Source organism: Mugil cephalus, chromosome 13 (genome assembly GCF_022458985.1).
Source record: "Mugil cephalus isolate CIBA_MC_2020 chromosome 13, CIBA_Mcephalus_1.1, whole genome shotgun sequence".
Classification (NCBI taxonomy): Eukaryota; Metazoa; Chordata; class Actinopteri; order Mugiliformes; family Mugilidae; genus Mugil; species Mugil cephalus.
Window position 1 is genome coordinate 1,936,713 of NC_061782.1, and position 16,375 is coordinate 1,953,087.

The 16,375-nt window shown below is 38.2% G+C and overlaps 1 protein-coding gene and 1 pseudogene across 1 annotated transcript; both read left to right on the forward strand.

The window, feature by feature from the left end:
- Positions 1-7,473: 7,473 nt before the first annotated feature.
- On the forward strand, positions 7,474-8,850 carry LOC125019021 (annotated as a pseudogene).
- Positions 8,851-14,135: 5,285 nt separating this feature from the next.
- Positions 14,136-15,676, forward strand: LOC125018604 (psychosine receptor-like). The gene is made up of 3 exons (XM_047602626.1): positions 14,136-14,405; positions 14,745-14,920; positions 15,037-15,676. The coding sequence occupies exons 1-3, from the start codon at positions 14,202-14,204 to the stop codon at positions 15,602-15,604; spliced, it is 948 nt and encodes a 315-aa protein (XP_047458582.1). The 5' UTR covers positions 14,136-14,201; the 3' UTR covers positions 15,605-15,676.
- The last annotated feature ends 699 nt before the right edge of the window (positions 15,677-16,375 follow it).

Consider the following 16,375-nt stretch of genomic DNA (forward strand, 5'->3'; position numbering starts at 1 on the left):
AATTTTTTCCTGTGTCGTCTTGTTCCTCACTGAGACAAAGACTCCACTCTTTACCACTCAAATGTCCAGCCTTCCAGATCATTTTGTTGATCCTACTGATGTCTTTTTTGCTGGTACTACTTCCTCCCACTTTCTCACTCACTGCAACAGATTGGTAGAATCCAGTAACTCGCTGCACATATCAGAAGACCTGAACAAAGGTCGAAAAGAAATTCTCCAACATCTTATTTTAAATGCTTCAAAGAAAAGAATAATAATGTAACGTATAAACATTAAGTGTTTCCCTTGCTTAAAAATTTAAGTAGATTTTTATAATGACTGGAATAAAAAATTATACACTCACCGCTTTTAGTGTTGTTCAAGTTCCAGTTTGTCATCTACTTTCTTTCCTGACAACGTGTTGTTACGGCCGCTCATAGATCACACTGCATCTCTGTAATGTATAAAATATTTGGTGCAACATAAAAAATAAAGAAGGTGAAACAAACCCTCAAACTGGATTAATAGAAAATCTGTTGTAGACTTTTGAAGCTCTAAATGATTCTTGGAGGATGTTTTGCTGACGTCTTTCATCATGATTCTGTACATTTCATGATCATATCTGACCTCATATCTCACTTCCTCATATGAGCAGATTTAAATGATCAGAAACCTGCTACATGTCCCATTCTGCTGTTTAGATGCAGAGGACAGAACCAATGCTAGAGTGAGGAACTCATTCAGATGAGATCTTACAACTTATGAAGGTAAATATCGAACAATGGAGGAGTTGCACATTAACAACACCTCATGGGATGAAAGTTTTAATGACACCAACATCAGTAACAACAATTATCAAAACTCATCCTACGTGTTTGGCTGCTTTGGAGGCAGTGAAGGATTCATCTTGTATGTTTTTACATGGATCATCATCTGCGTCTGCCTTCCTCTGACCCTACTGGCCATCTACTCACTGTCTTCTATGGTGAGTCCATTATAAGAGATGTGTGTATTTATAATGATGTGTTGTGTACAGTCTGTCAGTATCTGTATTTGATAAATATTCTCTGCACATAGAAAACCTTTGTCAGTCAGTCTGTAGCAGCCGTATTGACCATCAATGAAAAGATACTAGTTCTGTTTAATTCTTGTTGACTTTTACTCAGTGAACTACTTCTATCTCTACTTAATAAATGATCTGACTTATATGACAATTAAAGACTAGACTCTAGTCATTCTCTCAACATAGGTTCAAGGCGTTTTAGCAACAACATGAAGCATGTTAACAACTGCTTTAGTTCCTTTTACCAATGTTTTCCTGCAGGTCAGAAAGGATCACGGTGCTCCAGTCTACGTCATCAACCTCCTCATTTCTGACATCATTCAACTAATTTGCATGATTGGTTGGGTGACAACGTCAACCCATTATGTTTTTATTTTTCGTTTTGGTCTGTTGTCCAGCGTTGGCTTCATGGTGTGTATCTCCCTAGAAAGGTAACTATCTGTCTGATCCAGTTTGTGTGTATCTAGTCTGTGTCTAACATTTTCTTAGTCTATAATTCTGATGCTCCTCAAAGACTGTCTATGTGTGTCTGTCTTTCATTACAGGTATTTGCTCATCGTCTGGCCGCTGTGGTACAGATTCAGAAGAACCATCAAGACTATGTGGTGGTCTGTGTCCTAGTCTGGATCCTTCCCGTTTTATTCCATCCCATTGTTTATTTCAGTTTTTACAATAGGAACTCGCCTTTGCAGTCCACATCCTCCTCCCCCTCCCTCTGTTCATCTTCTTCCTGGGTGGGACTCTCAAAGCCCTGTCTGCATCCATCAGTGTCCCTCTGATGAAAAACGAAGAATTGTGGCAGTTTTGGTGTAGTGCTGCTTATTTACACTGCTGTTCCTCCCACTGCATGTTTGTTACTGACAGGAGAAGATAAAATGAATCTCTTTTACTTCAATATTGTGTTACTGTTATTCGTCTGAGTCCACTTGCCAGACTTGATTTTGTACATTTTCATGAGGAAAGGAACCACAGACAAGATTTTGGCCTCACTGTGTTGTTGCAGAATGGAGCTTCAGGAATCAACAGATGAACAGCATGAATAACGACAGCATGTACACAGTCAGCTTCATGTAGGAAGGAAGTAGAAGTTTTAGTTTAGTTGTTGTAGTAGGAGGCAGTGGCCAGCAGGTGGAGCTGCTGTCATTTCTGACTGCAGAACACAGAGATCCAGGTAGAAGTCTCTGCTACATATTGTCTCCTTTAAAGCAGCTCATCACCAACTGTTGTACAGCTGACACTGAGACAGCAGAGATCCAACAAGTAACAAGTTTCTCTCTAAAGCTGAGCGTTCTGCAGGGTGACAGTTTCTAAACTAGAAGAGTGAATCTGAATGTGTCATTATTCAAGTTGTTGTTGCTTATAAAGCGCTAAATAAAACTGCTGTTGATCATTTATTCAATTAAAGGTCTATATGATGTGATTCTGTTTCTCCTCCATTGATCCCTCGGTGTGGAATTCTTTCTCTCCATTTAACCCATCCATTGGTTTTGCACTGCCTTCCCTCACTGTTTACATTTTATGATCTTAGTAATTAAATTATATTTCCAGTTTTTAGCTATTATAATTTCCATTCCACATTGCATATACAGAATGTTCTCATATTTCTATTTTCTCATATATATACATTTTCAGTGCTGTTGTTTTTTGTATATTGTTTCAAAATTGTTATTGTTTTTTATTGTTTTTTGTATATATTCTTGCCTAATTCTGCTCAACTGTGACAAGGAAATTTCGCATACGTGGGATAAATAAACATTGTCTTATATCTTATCACTTCAGTGTGTCCATACAGTCAGTAACAGGAAAAGAGAAATGTGATGCTTCCTAGTCTTAAAATACTTTCATTGCTCATTATCCATGTTTAAACATTCAGTCTGTTTCTATCTCTGGGAATAAAGATGAGAACAGAAAACAAACTCAGCACTTTCTACATTCTTTATTCATGCATGTTTGTTAGTTGGATGTTTTAGTAGAAGATCTCACAGACTGATTCATATTGATGATGATGATGTGATATTGATAATGACATTGTTCAGCTTGATCACTGAAACACAGTCTTAATGTAATAATCACTGACAACTGATCATGGACTAACATATTATATTTATTCACCTCATATCTGATATGTTTCCAGACCTCAGCACCTTCAGCTTTCATGAATCATGACTGTAACTCTGACTGTACCAGAGAGGTAAATGAGCTGCTGTGTATGTTTTTAAAAAGTTGTGATGAATGAACACTGATCACACTGCATCCCTGTAATTAATAAATTTACACACACAACAAATATCCAGTGAAACATTAAAAGGAAGAAGGTGAAACAAACCATCAAACTGGATTGATAGAAAGTCTGTTGTATGAATTTCAAGTGTTAAATTACACTCGGAAGATATTTCTCAGAAGAATATCTGCTGACATCCTTCCTGATTATGTATGTGATATTAATCCTATCTGACCAAATATATCACTTCCTCATATGAACAAATATAAAGCTTCGTTCATGTCACAGTCTGCTGTGGACTGTTTAGATGCAGAGAGAACGTGAGCGAATAGAGTTGTTGGAAAATGCAGTTTCAGGAATCATCAGATAAACAACATGAATAACAACAGCATGTACACATGTCAAAAATGTTGTTGCACATAATAATAAATACTTAACTCTGTCTCCAATGAAATGTTCGCAGTTTTCATTTGATGAAGTAATGAAGTTCCTCTGTAGACTCTTTTTGTAGTGTTTGTGTGTGTGAATAGTTTGTTGTGCCTGATTCTGCGTCTCCTCTGTTGCTGCTTGGTGGAGCCCAGCTGAGATGGCCTGTAGTGCTGAGGACTGGTGAACTGCTGCACATGCATGTGTGTGTACAGTGCACACTTCTGTTTAGGCAGTGGGGCCTGAAGTAAGCCTAACCCTTCACATTGGCAGATTTGAAGCGACCTTTCTAATGTGAGATTTAGGACTTTAGCACTTGAGCAGAAGTTGGAGATAAAACATTGACCGGAGGATTTCATCATTTCTTAAGAGGGATAGGACAAAACTAGGTCATTCAACCAGGAGCGGTTAAAAGGGAAAACTTGGTTAAACAGGAACTCGTAAAGAGGCACCGGTGAGTCTAATTTATTTTTAATCTAAGTGGAATTGATTATGTAGTTTACATATTGTTTGAATTATAGTGTAATGTGTATAATGCTGTATGAATACACCTGTGACACAAACACCTGTGAGATTGCTTCAAAAGTGTCAGAATAAAGATATACGTTACTGTGTCAGAGAAAATTAATCTGGAACAAAATACAAAACATAAGCTTCTGTTCTTGCCTAAAAAAACCCCACATTATTTAGAATAAAAACGACTCCTGATATGTGGGATCAAAAACTTAATTCAAACATGAATTAGAAATGTAAAATCTGATGAGTAACTGCGCAAAAGTACATGGTAAAAGGTGAATCTGAACATTTTAAGAGATGCTTTAGCCCAGGTTTGTCCAGGCGGAACCACCAATTGTGCTTTGTCACATTTTGCCACCATATGTGCAACCAGTGTTTTTGACTCATTTCAAAATTCACCCAAACCGTGTGTAAAAGGAGGCCTTCAGTGAAACTCACAGGAGAATATGTCGACAAGCATTTTAACGATTGACACCTCTATTGACCAATCATAGTCTAGAGAATCAAAAGCCATGTCCAAATTTATCTTTACAACCACCAATGATGATCCGGACCAAAGTTAACCCAAAAGTCGCATTGTGACAAGACCCTACACTAGAAACCTCTTCCTTTTTATGTAAACCAACGGGAGCTTCATGATTCATTTCAAACTGACACAGAGTCATAGGAGAAGTCATTATCAGCGTTTTTGGAGCTGGAATCTAACTTTAATCACAAAACAGGAAAGGTGAGACATACTTTATGAATTTTGCGAATGCTGTTTTCGTGACTCTTTGGCTTCTAGCTCTCTGAGTTTTTGACACACAGTGAAGAGACAGACATTGTTGTAATCGGCAGCACCTCTGCTTTCATATGGTAATGATTTCTGTGATTATCTTGAATTGGTGAGGTTACCAGAAGCCCTAAATGACACATTCACCATATTTGTGTTTTTGTCAATTGTTCCCATACAATTGCTTGGGGTTTTATTTGTGTTTTGTTTAGGTGGCAATGTCCGATAGAGGCTTTTAGACAAGTCCCTTCCTGTCATTTGGGTGTATTACATGTTCGGAATGGTGCAAGCTATTGTGTGTTTATATCATCTATAGCACACGTATCTCACTCAGCCTCCTTTACAGGGGGCGCTCGGGTCAAAGTGGCTAGGTCTCCTTTTAATTGATGGTGTCACAGTTTTGATCAAGTTTTTGTTCGAAAAATAAGAAATTGGATGCTCAATCCCATTAGACCCCTCTGCTATCACTATCATCCACAGTTAACTTGAAGGGCTTTAGAACAGGTGCATGTCATAGAAAACGTTGTTAGTTTAAATGACTGGCAAACAGGTCAGACAAAGATGAGACTACGTGGTTTTATTTTTATTTATTTATTTTATAAAACCCCCTCTAATAACTTACCACTGCAAAATAGTGGCAAGGCTCAGTGCAGGTTTTTGTTTAGGGAAAGCCACAATGATCTCCAGCTTTGCCTTAACAGGATGAACCCGACCTCCACCCAACATCTTGCCAAGGTAGGTCACTATCATCTTCACAAACTCACATTTGGACAAATTAATCGTCAAACCAGCCTCCGTCAAGCTGAGAAACAAAGTGTGCAGATGCTCCATGTGTTTGTCCCATGTTTCAGCAGAGACAAACAAATCATCAAGGTTCAACAAGCCAGAAACGGTAGCATTTATCAGCCCGCACGAGCGCACGAGACAACAACATCTGTAAGAAATAGAGTAAAATCCATCAAATCCACTTCATTTGGCCCCATGGAGAAAAGCCTGGTCTACAGAAGCAGTCAGGCTTTTGTCATGAAATCCATTGTTGACCTGCCAGGTAGTTGTTCATATCCCTTTATGTTCTCATTTGACATAGTAACATCTTTCTACTACAGTTATACTGTATACTATAGCACTGATCATCATTATGGAAGCTACAGCACCAGACATGGCTGCTATAGAGGCAAAGATAGTTTGATTATAATTTGCATCTTCCTTCCTTTGACCTTAGTGTCCATCTACACAGTTTATGCAGAATGGAATTTGCCAGGTTCACTTTACTTTGAGGTAACAATGCATTAACCATAAAGTGGTTGAGGTTTGAGTTGAGTTGTGTAACCCTGCATCAGTGTATAGTCTCTGGACTGTCAGTTCAGGGGGTTGAGGTTTTGCTGAGGACACAGCAGCAACTTATCACACTGATAAAAAGTTTTTCTCCTGATAAGAATCAATAAAACTGAACCACTGTTTATCTGTCGATGAGCTCTGAACATGTGAAAATTCACAACTCCTTAAGTGAGTATAGACTTAGACAGGCTTTAATAATCCACAAGGGAAATTAATTGGTCAAAGTAGCTTAATTGTTACAGAAAGGTGAGCTTTTATACAGCTGAATAGAGTAGGGAATAAAAGAAGTTCTGGAGTGTTCACTATGACAGTGGAGCAGAATCAGTCTACTGGAGAACAAGCTCCGCTTACCCTCTAGTGTTTAGTGTAGTGAAGGGATGGATTGTCCATAACAGAGAGCATTTTTATCCTGTGTCGTCTTGTTCCTCACTGAGACAAAGACTCCACTCTTTACTACTCAAATGTCCAGCCTTCCAGATCATTTTGTTGATCCTACTGATGTCTTTTTTGCTGGTACTACTTCCTCCCACTTTCTCACTCACTGCAACAGATTGGTAGAATCCAGTAACTCGCTGCACATATCAGAAGACCTGAACAAAGGTCGAAAAGAAATTCTCCAACATCTTATTTTAAATGCTTCAAAGAAAAGAATAATAATGTAACGTATAAACATTAAGTGTTTCCCTTGCTTAAAAATTTAAGTAGATTTTTATAATGACTGGAATAAAAATTATACACTCACCGCTTTTAGTGTTGTTCAAGTTCCAGTTTGTCATCTACTTTCTTTCCTGACAACGTGTTGTTACGGCCGCTCTAGATCACACTGCATCTCTGTAATGTATAAAATATTTGGTGCAACATAAAAAATAAAGAAGGTGAAACAAACCCTCAAACTGGATTAATAGAAAATCTGTTGTAGACTTTTGAAGCTCTAAATGATTCTTGGAGGATGTTTTGCTGACGTCTTTCATCATGATTCTGTACATTTCATGATCATATCTGACCTCATATCTCACTTCCTCATATGAGCAGATTTAAATGATCAGAAACCTGCTACATGTCACATTCTGCTGTTTAGATGCAGAGGACAGAACCAACACTAGAGTGAGGAACTCATTCAGATGAGATCTTACAACTTATAAAGGTAAATAATGAACAATGGAGGAGTTGCACATTAACAACACCTCATGGGATGAAAGTTTTAATGACACCAACATCAGTATCAACATTCATCAAGACTCACCCGACGACTTTGGCTGCTCTGAAGGCAGTGAAGGCTTCATCTTTTATGTTGTTACATGGATCATCATCTGCGTCGGCCTTCCTCTGATCCTACTGGCCATCTACTCACTGTCTTCTATGGTGAGTCCATTATAACAGATGTGTGTATTTATAATGATGTGTTGTATACAGTCTGTCAGTATCTGTATTTGATAAATATTCTCTGCACATAGAAAACCTTTGTCAGTCAGTCTGTAGCAGCCGTATTGACCATCAATGAAAAGATACTAGTTCTGTTTAATTCTTGTTGACTTTTACTCAGTGAACTACTTCTATCTCTACTTAATAAATGATCTGACTTATATGACGATTAAAGACTAGACTCTAGTCATTCTGTCAACATAGGTTCAAGGCGTTTTAGCGACAACATGAAGCATGTTAACAACTGCTTTAGTTCCTTTTACCAATGTTTTCCTGCAGGTCAGAAAGGATCACGGTGCTCCAGTCTACGTCATCAACCTCCTCATTTCTGACATCATTCAACTAATTTGCATGATTGGTTGGATGGTTGACAACTTCAACCCAATCTTCTTTTGTCTTTTTCATTATGGTCTGTTGTCCAGTGTTGGCTTCATGGTGTGTATCTCCCTAGAAAGGTAACTATCTGTCTGATCCAGTTTGTGTGTATCTACGTCTGTGTCTAACCATTTTCCTAGTCTATAATTCTGATGCTCCTCAAAGACTGTCTATGTGTGTCTGTCTTTCATTACAGGTATTTGCTCATCGTCTGGCCGCTGTGGTACAGATTCAGAAGAAACATCAAGACTTATGTGGTGGTCTGTGTCCTAGTCTGGATCCTTCCCGTCATTTATTTCCTCCCATACTATTTCAGGGTTGATTTACAGATCACAGGAATCGTCTTTGCTGTCTACATCCTCCTCCCCCTCCCTCTGTTCATCTTCTCCCTGGGTGGGACTCTCAAAGCCCTGTCTGCATCCATCAGTGTCCCCTCTGATGAAAAACGAAGAATTGTGGCAGTTCTGGTTGTAGTGCTGCTTATTTACACGCTGCTGTTCCTGCCCACTGCCATTTTGTTACTGATAGGAGAAGATAAAATGAGTTGTTTATTCAATAATATGTGTTACGTTATTCGTCTTTTGAGTCCACTTGCCGACTTGATTTTGTACATTTTCATGAGGAAGGGAACCACAGACAAGATTTTGGCCTCACTGTGTTGTTGCAGAATGGAACTTCAGGAATCACCAGATGAACAGCATGAATAACGACAACATGTTCACAGTCAGATTCATGTAGGCAGGAAGTAGAAGTTTTAGTTTAGTTGTTGTAGTAGGAGGCAGTGGCCAGCAGGTGGTGCTGCTGCTGTCATTTCTGACTGCAGAACACAGAGATCCAGGCAGAAGTCTGCTGCATGTTGCCTCCTTTTAAAGCAGCTCATCACCAACTGTTGTACAGCTGACACTGAGACAGCAGAGATCCAACAAGTAACAAGTTTCTCTCTAAAGCTGAGCGTTCTGCAGGGTGACAGTTTCTAAACTAGAAGAGTGAATCTGAATGTGTCATTATTCAAGTTGTTGTTGCTTATAAAGCGCTAAATAAAACTGCTGTTGATCATTTATTCAATTAAAGGTCTATATGATGTGATTATGTTTCTCCTCCATTGATCCCTTAGTGGGGAATTCTTTCTCTCCATTTAACCCATCCATTGGTTTTGCACTGCCTTCCCTCACTGTTTAGATTTTAAGATCTTAGTAATTAAATTATATTTCCAGTTTTTAGCTATTATAATTTCCATTCCACATTGCATATACAGAATGTTCTCATATTTCTATTTTCTCATATATATACATTTTCAGAGTGCTGTTGTTTTTTGTATATTGTTTCAAAATTGTTATTGTTTTTTATTGTTTTTTGTATATATTCTTGCCTAATTCTGCTCAACTGTGACAAGGAAATTTCGCATACGTGGGATAAATAAACATTGTCTTATATCTTATCACTTCAGTGTGTCCATGCAGTCAGTAACAGGAAAAGAGAAATGTGATGCTTCCTAGTCTTAAAATACTTTCATTGCTCATTATCCATGTTTAAACATTCAGTCTGTTTCTATCTCTGGGAATAAAGATGAGAACAGAAAACAAACTCAGCACTTTCTACATTATTTATTCATGCATGTTTGTTAGTTGGATGTTTTAGTAGAAGATCTCACGGACTGATTCATAATGATGATGATGATGTGATATTGATAATGACATTGTTCATCTTGATCACTGAAACACAGTCTTAATGTAATAATCACTGACAGCTGATCATGGACTAACATATTATATTTATTCACCTCATATCTGATATGTTTCCAGACCTCAGCACCTTCAGCTTTCATGAATCATGACTGTAACTCTGACTGTACCAGAGAGGTAAATGAGCTGCTGTGTATGTTTTTAAAAAGTTGTGATGAATGAACACTGATCACACTGCATCCCTGTAATTTATAAATTTACACACACAACAAATATCCAGTGAAACATTAAAAGGAAGAAGGTGAAACAAACCATCAAACTGGATTGATAGAAAGTCCGTTGTATGAATTTCAAGTGTTAGATTACACTCGGAAGATATTTCTCAGAAGAATATCTGCTGACATCCTTCCTGATTATGTATGTGATATTAATCCTATCTGACCAAATATATCACTTCCTCATATGAACAAATATAAAGCTTCGTTCATGTCACAGTCTGCTGTAGACTGTTTAGATGCAGAGAGAACGTGAGCGAATAGAAAATGCAGTTTCAGGAATCATCAGATAAACAACATGAATAACAACAGCATGTACACATGTCAAAAATGTTGTTGCACATAATAATAAGTACTAAACTCTGTCTCCAATGAAATGTTCGCAGTTTTCATTTGATGAAGTAATTAAGTTCCTCCGTAGACTATTTTTGTAGTGTTTGTGTGTGTAAATAGTTTGTTGTGCCTGATTCTGCGTCTCCTCTGTTGCTGCTTGGTGGAGCCCAGCTGAGATGGCCTGTAGTGCTGAGGACTGGTGAACTGCTGCACATGCATGTGTGTGTACAGTGCACACTTCTGTTTAGGCAGTGGGGCCTGAAGTAAGCCTAACCCTTCACATTGGCAGATTTGAAGCGCCCTTTCTAATGTGAGATTTAGGACCTTAGCACTTGAGCAGAAGTTGGAGATAAAACATTGACCGGAGGATTTCATCATTTCTTAAGAGGGATAGGACAAAACTAGGTCATTCAACCAGGAGCGGTTAAAAGGGAAAACTTGGTTAAACAGGAACTCGTAAAGAGGCACCGGTGAGTCTAATTTATTTTTAATCTAAGTGGAATTGATTATGTAGTTTACATATTGTTTGAATTATAGTGTAATGTGTATAATGCTGTATGAATACACCTGTGACACAAACACCTGTGAGATTGCTTCAAAAGTGTCAGAATAAAGATATACGTTACTGTGTCAGAGAAAATTAATCTGGAACAAAATACAAAACATAAGCTTCTGTTCTTGCCTAAAAAAACCCACATTATTTAGAATAAAAACCACTCCTGATATGTGGGATCAAAACTTAATTCAAACATTAATTAGAAATGTAAAATCTGATGAGTAACTGCGCAAAAGTACATGGTAAAAGGTGAATCTGAACATTTTTAGAGATGCTTTAGCCCAGGTTTGTCCAGGCGGAACCACCAATTGTGCTTTGTCACATTTTGCCACCATATGTGCAACCAGTGTTTTTGACTCATTTTCAAAATTCACCCAAACCGTGTGTAAAAGGAGGCCTTCAGTGAAACTCACAGGAGAATATGTCGACAAGCATTTTAACGATTGACACCTCTATTGACCAATCATAGTCTAGACAATCAAAAGCCATGTCCAAATTTATCTTTACAACCACCAATGATGATCCGGACCAAAGTTAACCCAAAAGTCGCATTGTGCAAAGACCCAACACTAGAAACCTCTTCCTTTTTATGTAAACCAACGGGAGCTTCATGATTCATTTCAAACTGACACAGAGTCATAGGAGAAGTCATTATCAGCGTTTTTGGAGCTGGAATCTAACTTTAATCACAAAACAGGAAAGGTGAGACATACTTTATGAATTTTGCGAATGCTGTTTTCGTGACTCTTTGGCTTCTAGCTCTCTGAGTTTTTGACACACAGTGAAGAGACAGACATTGTTGTAATTGGCAGCACCTCTGCTTTCATATGGTAATGATTTCTGTGATTATCTTGAATTGGTGAGGTTACCAGAAGCACTAAATGACACATTCACCGTATTTGTGTTTTTGTCAATTGTTCCCATACAATTGCTTGGGGTTTTATTTGTGTTTTGTTTAGGTGGCAATGTCTGATAGAGGCTTTTAGACAAGTCTCTCCCTGTCATTTGGGTGTATTACATGTTCGGAATGGTGCAAGCTATTGTGTGTTTATATCATCTATAGCACACGTATCTCACTCAGCCTCCTTTACAGGGGGAGCTCGGGTCAAAGTGGCTAGGTCTCCTTTTAATTGATGGTGTCACAGTTTTGATCAAGTTTTTGTTCGAAAAATAAGAAATTGGATGCTCAATCCCATTAGACCCCTCTGCTATCACTATCATCCACAGTTAACTTGAAGGGCTTAAGAACAGGTGCATGTCATAGAAAACGTTGTTAGTTTAAATGACTGGCAAACAGGTCAGACAAAGATGAGACTATGTGGTTTTATTTTTATTTATTTATTTTATAAAACCCCCTCTAATAACTTACCACTGCAAAATAGTGGCAAGGCTCAGTGCAGGTTTTTGTTTAGGGAAAGCCACAATGATCTCCAGCTTTGCCTTAACAGGATGAACCCGACCTCCACCCAACATCTTGCCAAGGTAGGTCACTATCATCTTCACAAACTCACATTTGGACAAATTAATCGTCAAACCAGCCTCCGTCAAGCTGAGAAACAAAGTGTGCAGATGCTCCATGTGTTTGTCCCATGTTTCAGCAGAAACAAACAAATCATCAAGGTTCAACAAGCCAGAAACGGTAGCATTTATCAGCTCGCACACGCACGAGACAACAACATCTGTAAGAAATAGAGTAAAATCCATCAAATCCACTTCATTTGGCCCCATGGAGAAAAGCATGGTCTACAGAAGCAGTCAGGCTCTTGTCATGAAATCCATTGTTGACCTGCCAGGTAGTTGTTCATATCCCTTTATGTTCTCATTTGACATAGTAACATCTTTCTACTACAGTTATACTGTATACTATAGCACTGATCATCATTATGGAAGCTACAGCACCAGACATGGCTGCTATAGAGGCAAAGATAGTTTGATTACAATTTGCATCTTCCTTCCTTTGACCTTAGTGTCCATCTACACAGTTTATGCAGAATGGAATTTGCCAGGTTCACTTTACTTTGAGGTAACAATGCATTAACCATAAAGTGGTTGAGGTTTGAGTTGAGTTGTGTAACCCTGCATCAGTGTATAGTCTCTGGACTGTCAGTTCAGGGGGTTGAGGTTTTGCTGAGGACACAGCAGCAACTTATCACACTGATAAAAAGTTTTTCTCCTGATAAGAATCAATAAAACTGAACCACCGTTTATCTGTCACTGAGCTCTGAACATGTGAAAATTCACAACTCCTTAAGTGAGTATAGACTTAGACAGGCTTTAATAATCCACAAGGGAAATTAATTGGTCAAAGTAGCTTAATTGTTACAGAAAGGTGAGCTTTTATACAGCTGGATAGAGTAGGGAATAAAAGAAGTTCTGGAGTGTTCACTATGACAGTGGAGCAGAATCAGTCTACTGGAGAACAAGCTCCGCTTACCCTCTAGTGTTTAGTGTAGTGATGGGATGGATTGTCCATAACAGAGAGCAGTTTATCCTGTGTCGTCTTGTTCCTCACTGAGACAAAGACTCCAACTCTTTACTACTCAAATGTCCAGCCTTCCAGATCATTTTGTTGATCCTACTGATGTCTTTTTTGCTGGTACTACTTCCTCCCACTTTCTCACTCACTGCAACAGATTGGTAGAATCCAGTAACTCGCTGCACATATCAGAAGACCTGAACAAAGGTCGAAAAGAAATTCTCCAACATCTTATTTTAAATGCTTCAAAGAAAAGAATAATAATGTAACGTATAAACATTAAGTGTTTCCCTTGCTTAAAAATTTAAGTAGACTTTTATAATGACTGGAATAAACAATTATACACTCACCGCTTTTAGTGTTGTTCAAGTTCCAGTTTGTCATCTACTTTCTTTCCTGACAACGTGTTGTTACGGCCGCTCATAGATCACACTGCATCTCTGTAATGTATAAAATATTTGGTGCAACATAAAAAATAAAGAAGGTGAAACAAACCCTCAAACTGGATTAATAGAAAATCTGTTGTAGACTTTTGAAGCTCTAAATGATTCTTGGAGGATGTTTTGCTGACGTCTTTCATCATGCTTCTGTACATTTCATGATCATAACTGACCTCATATCTCACTTCCTCATATGAGCAGATTTAAATGATCAGAAACCTGCTACATGTCACATTCTGCTGTTTAGATGCAGAGGACAGAACCAACGCTAGAGTGAGGAACTCATTCAGATGAGATCTTACAACTTATGAAGGTAAATATCGAACAATGGAGGAGTTGCACATTAACAACACTTCATGGGATGAAAGTTTTAATGACACCAATGTCAGTATCAACATTCATCAAGACTCGGCCGATGTGTGTGACTGCTTTGAAGGCAGTGGAGGTTTCATCTTTTATGTTGTTACATGGATCATCATCTGCGTCTGCCTTCCTCTGATCGTACTGGCCATCTACTCACTGTCTTCTATGGTGAGTCCATTATAACAGATGTGTGTATTTATAATGATGTGTTGTGTACAGTCTGTCAGTATCTGTATTTGATAAATATTCTCTGCACATAGAAAACCTTTGTCAGTCAGTCTGTAGCAGCCGTATTGACCATCAATGAAAAGATACTAGCTCTGTTTAATTCTTTTTGACTTTTACTCAGTGAACTACTTCTATCTCTACTTAATAAATGATCTGACTTATATGACGATTAAAGACTAGACTCTAGTCATTCTGTCAACATAGGTTCAAGGCTTTTTGGTCTCAACATGAAGCATGTTAACAACTGCTTTAGTTTCTTTTACCAGTGTTTTCCTGCAGGTCAGAAAGGATCACGGTGCTCCACTCTACGTCATCAACCTCCTCATTTCTGACATCATTCAACTAATTTGCATGATTGGTTGGGTGACAACCAACTGCAACATTATCTTCTTTTATCTTTATAATTATGGTATGTTGTCCAGCGTTGGCTTCATGGTGTGTATCTCCCTAGAAAGGTAACTATCTGTCTCATCCAGTTTGTGTGTATCTACGTCTGTGTCTAACCATTTTATTAGTCTATAATTCTGATGCTCCTCAAAGACTGTCTATGTGTGTCTGTCTTTCATTACAGGTATCTGGTCATCGTCTGGCCACTGTGGTACAGATTCAGAAGGACCACCAAGACCTCTGTGGTGGTCTGTGTCCTAGTCTGGATCCTTCCCGTCATTTATTTCCTCCCATACTATTTCAGGGTTGATTTACAGATCACAGGAATCGTCTTTGCTGTCTACCTCCTCCTCCCCCTCCCTCTGTTCATCTTCTTCCTGGGTGGGACTCTTAAAGCCCTGTCTGCATCCATCAGTGTCTCCTCTGATGAAAAACGAAGAATTGTTGCAGTTTTGGTCGTAGTGCTGCTTATTTACATACTGCTGTTTCTGCCTTGTGTCATTTTGTTACTGGTAGGAGAAGCCAGAATGAACATTAGCTTCACTACTGTGTCTGAGATTCTTCTTCAGCTGAGTCCTCTTGCAGACTTGATTTTGTACATTTTCATGAGGAAAGGAACCATAGACAAGATTTTGGCCTCACTGTGTTGTTGCAGAATGGAGCTTCAGGAATCACCAGATGAACAGCATGAACAGCAGACAGCATGTACACAGTCAGCTTCATATAGACAGGAAGTAGAAGTTTTAGTTTAGTTGTTAGTTCTCCTACATTGATCCCTCAGTGGGGAATTCTTCCTTTCCATTTAACCCATTCACTGGTTCACACAGAAGTGTGTATTGCCTTATCTTGCATAACCTATTTCACTGTCTAAAGTTTATAATCTTAGCAATAATCTTATATTAACAATTTTTGGCTATTTTAATTTTCATTCCACACATAGTTTATACAGAATGTCCTTATATTTCTTTTTCTCTTCATATATTTTTCAGAGTGCTGTTATTTTTTTTTTTTTTTTGTAAATTCTTTCAAATTTTATGTTGTTTTTATTGAACTTTTGTATCTATTTTTGTCTAATTCCACTCAAATGTGACAAGGAAATTTCACATACGTGGGATAAATAAACAATGTCTTATGTCTGATCACTTCAGTGTGTCTATGCAGTGAGAAGCAGGAAAAGAGAAATGTGACGCTTCCTTGTCTGAAAATACTTTCATTTGCTCATCATTCATGTTTAAACATTCAGTCTGTTTCTATCTCTGGGAATAAAGAAGAGAGCAGAAAACAAACTCAGCACTTTCTACATTCTTTATTCATGCATGTTTGTTAGTTGGATGTTTTAGTAGAAGATCTCACAGACTGATTCATAATGATGATGATAATGTCACACCGTGGTGAGGGTGTCTTGTCTTGGGGTTGTTTTGTCCTGTCATTTCCTGTTTTATTTTGAAAAGTAATTCTCCTCTCATTTCAGGTCACTTGCCCTTCCTCATGTGTCACCAGTCTGATTGTCTTCCCTGATTCCT

Coding starts and splice junctions, on each gene's coding strand:
- LOC125018604 (XM_047602626.1), top strand. CDS start 14,202: ATGGAGGAGTTGCACATTAACAACACTTCATGGGATGAAAGTTTTAAT. Junction 14,406..14,744: donor TCTACTCACTGTCTTCTATG/GTGAGTCCATTA, acceptor GTTTTCCTGCAG/GTCAGAAAGGATCACGGTGC. Junction 14,921..15,036: donor GTGTGTATCTCCCTAGAAAG/GTAACTATCTGT, acceptor CTTTCATTACAG/GTATCTGGTCATCGTCTGGC.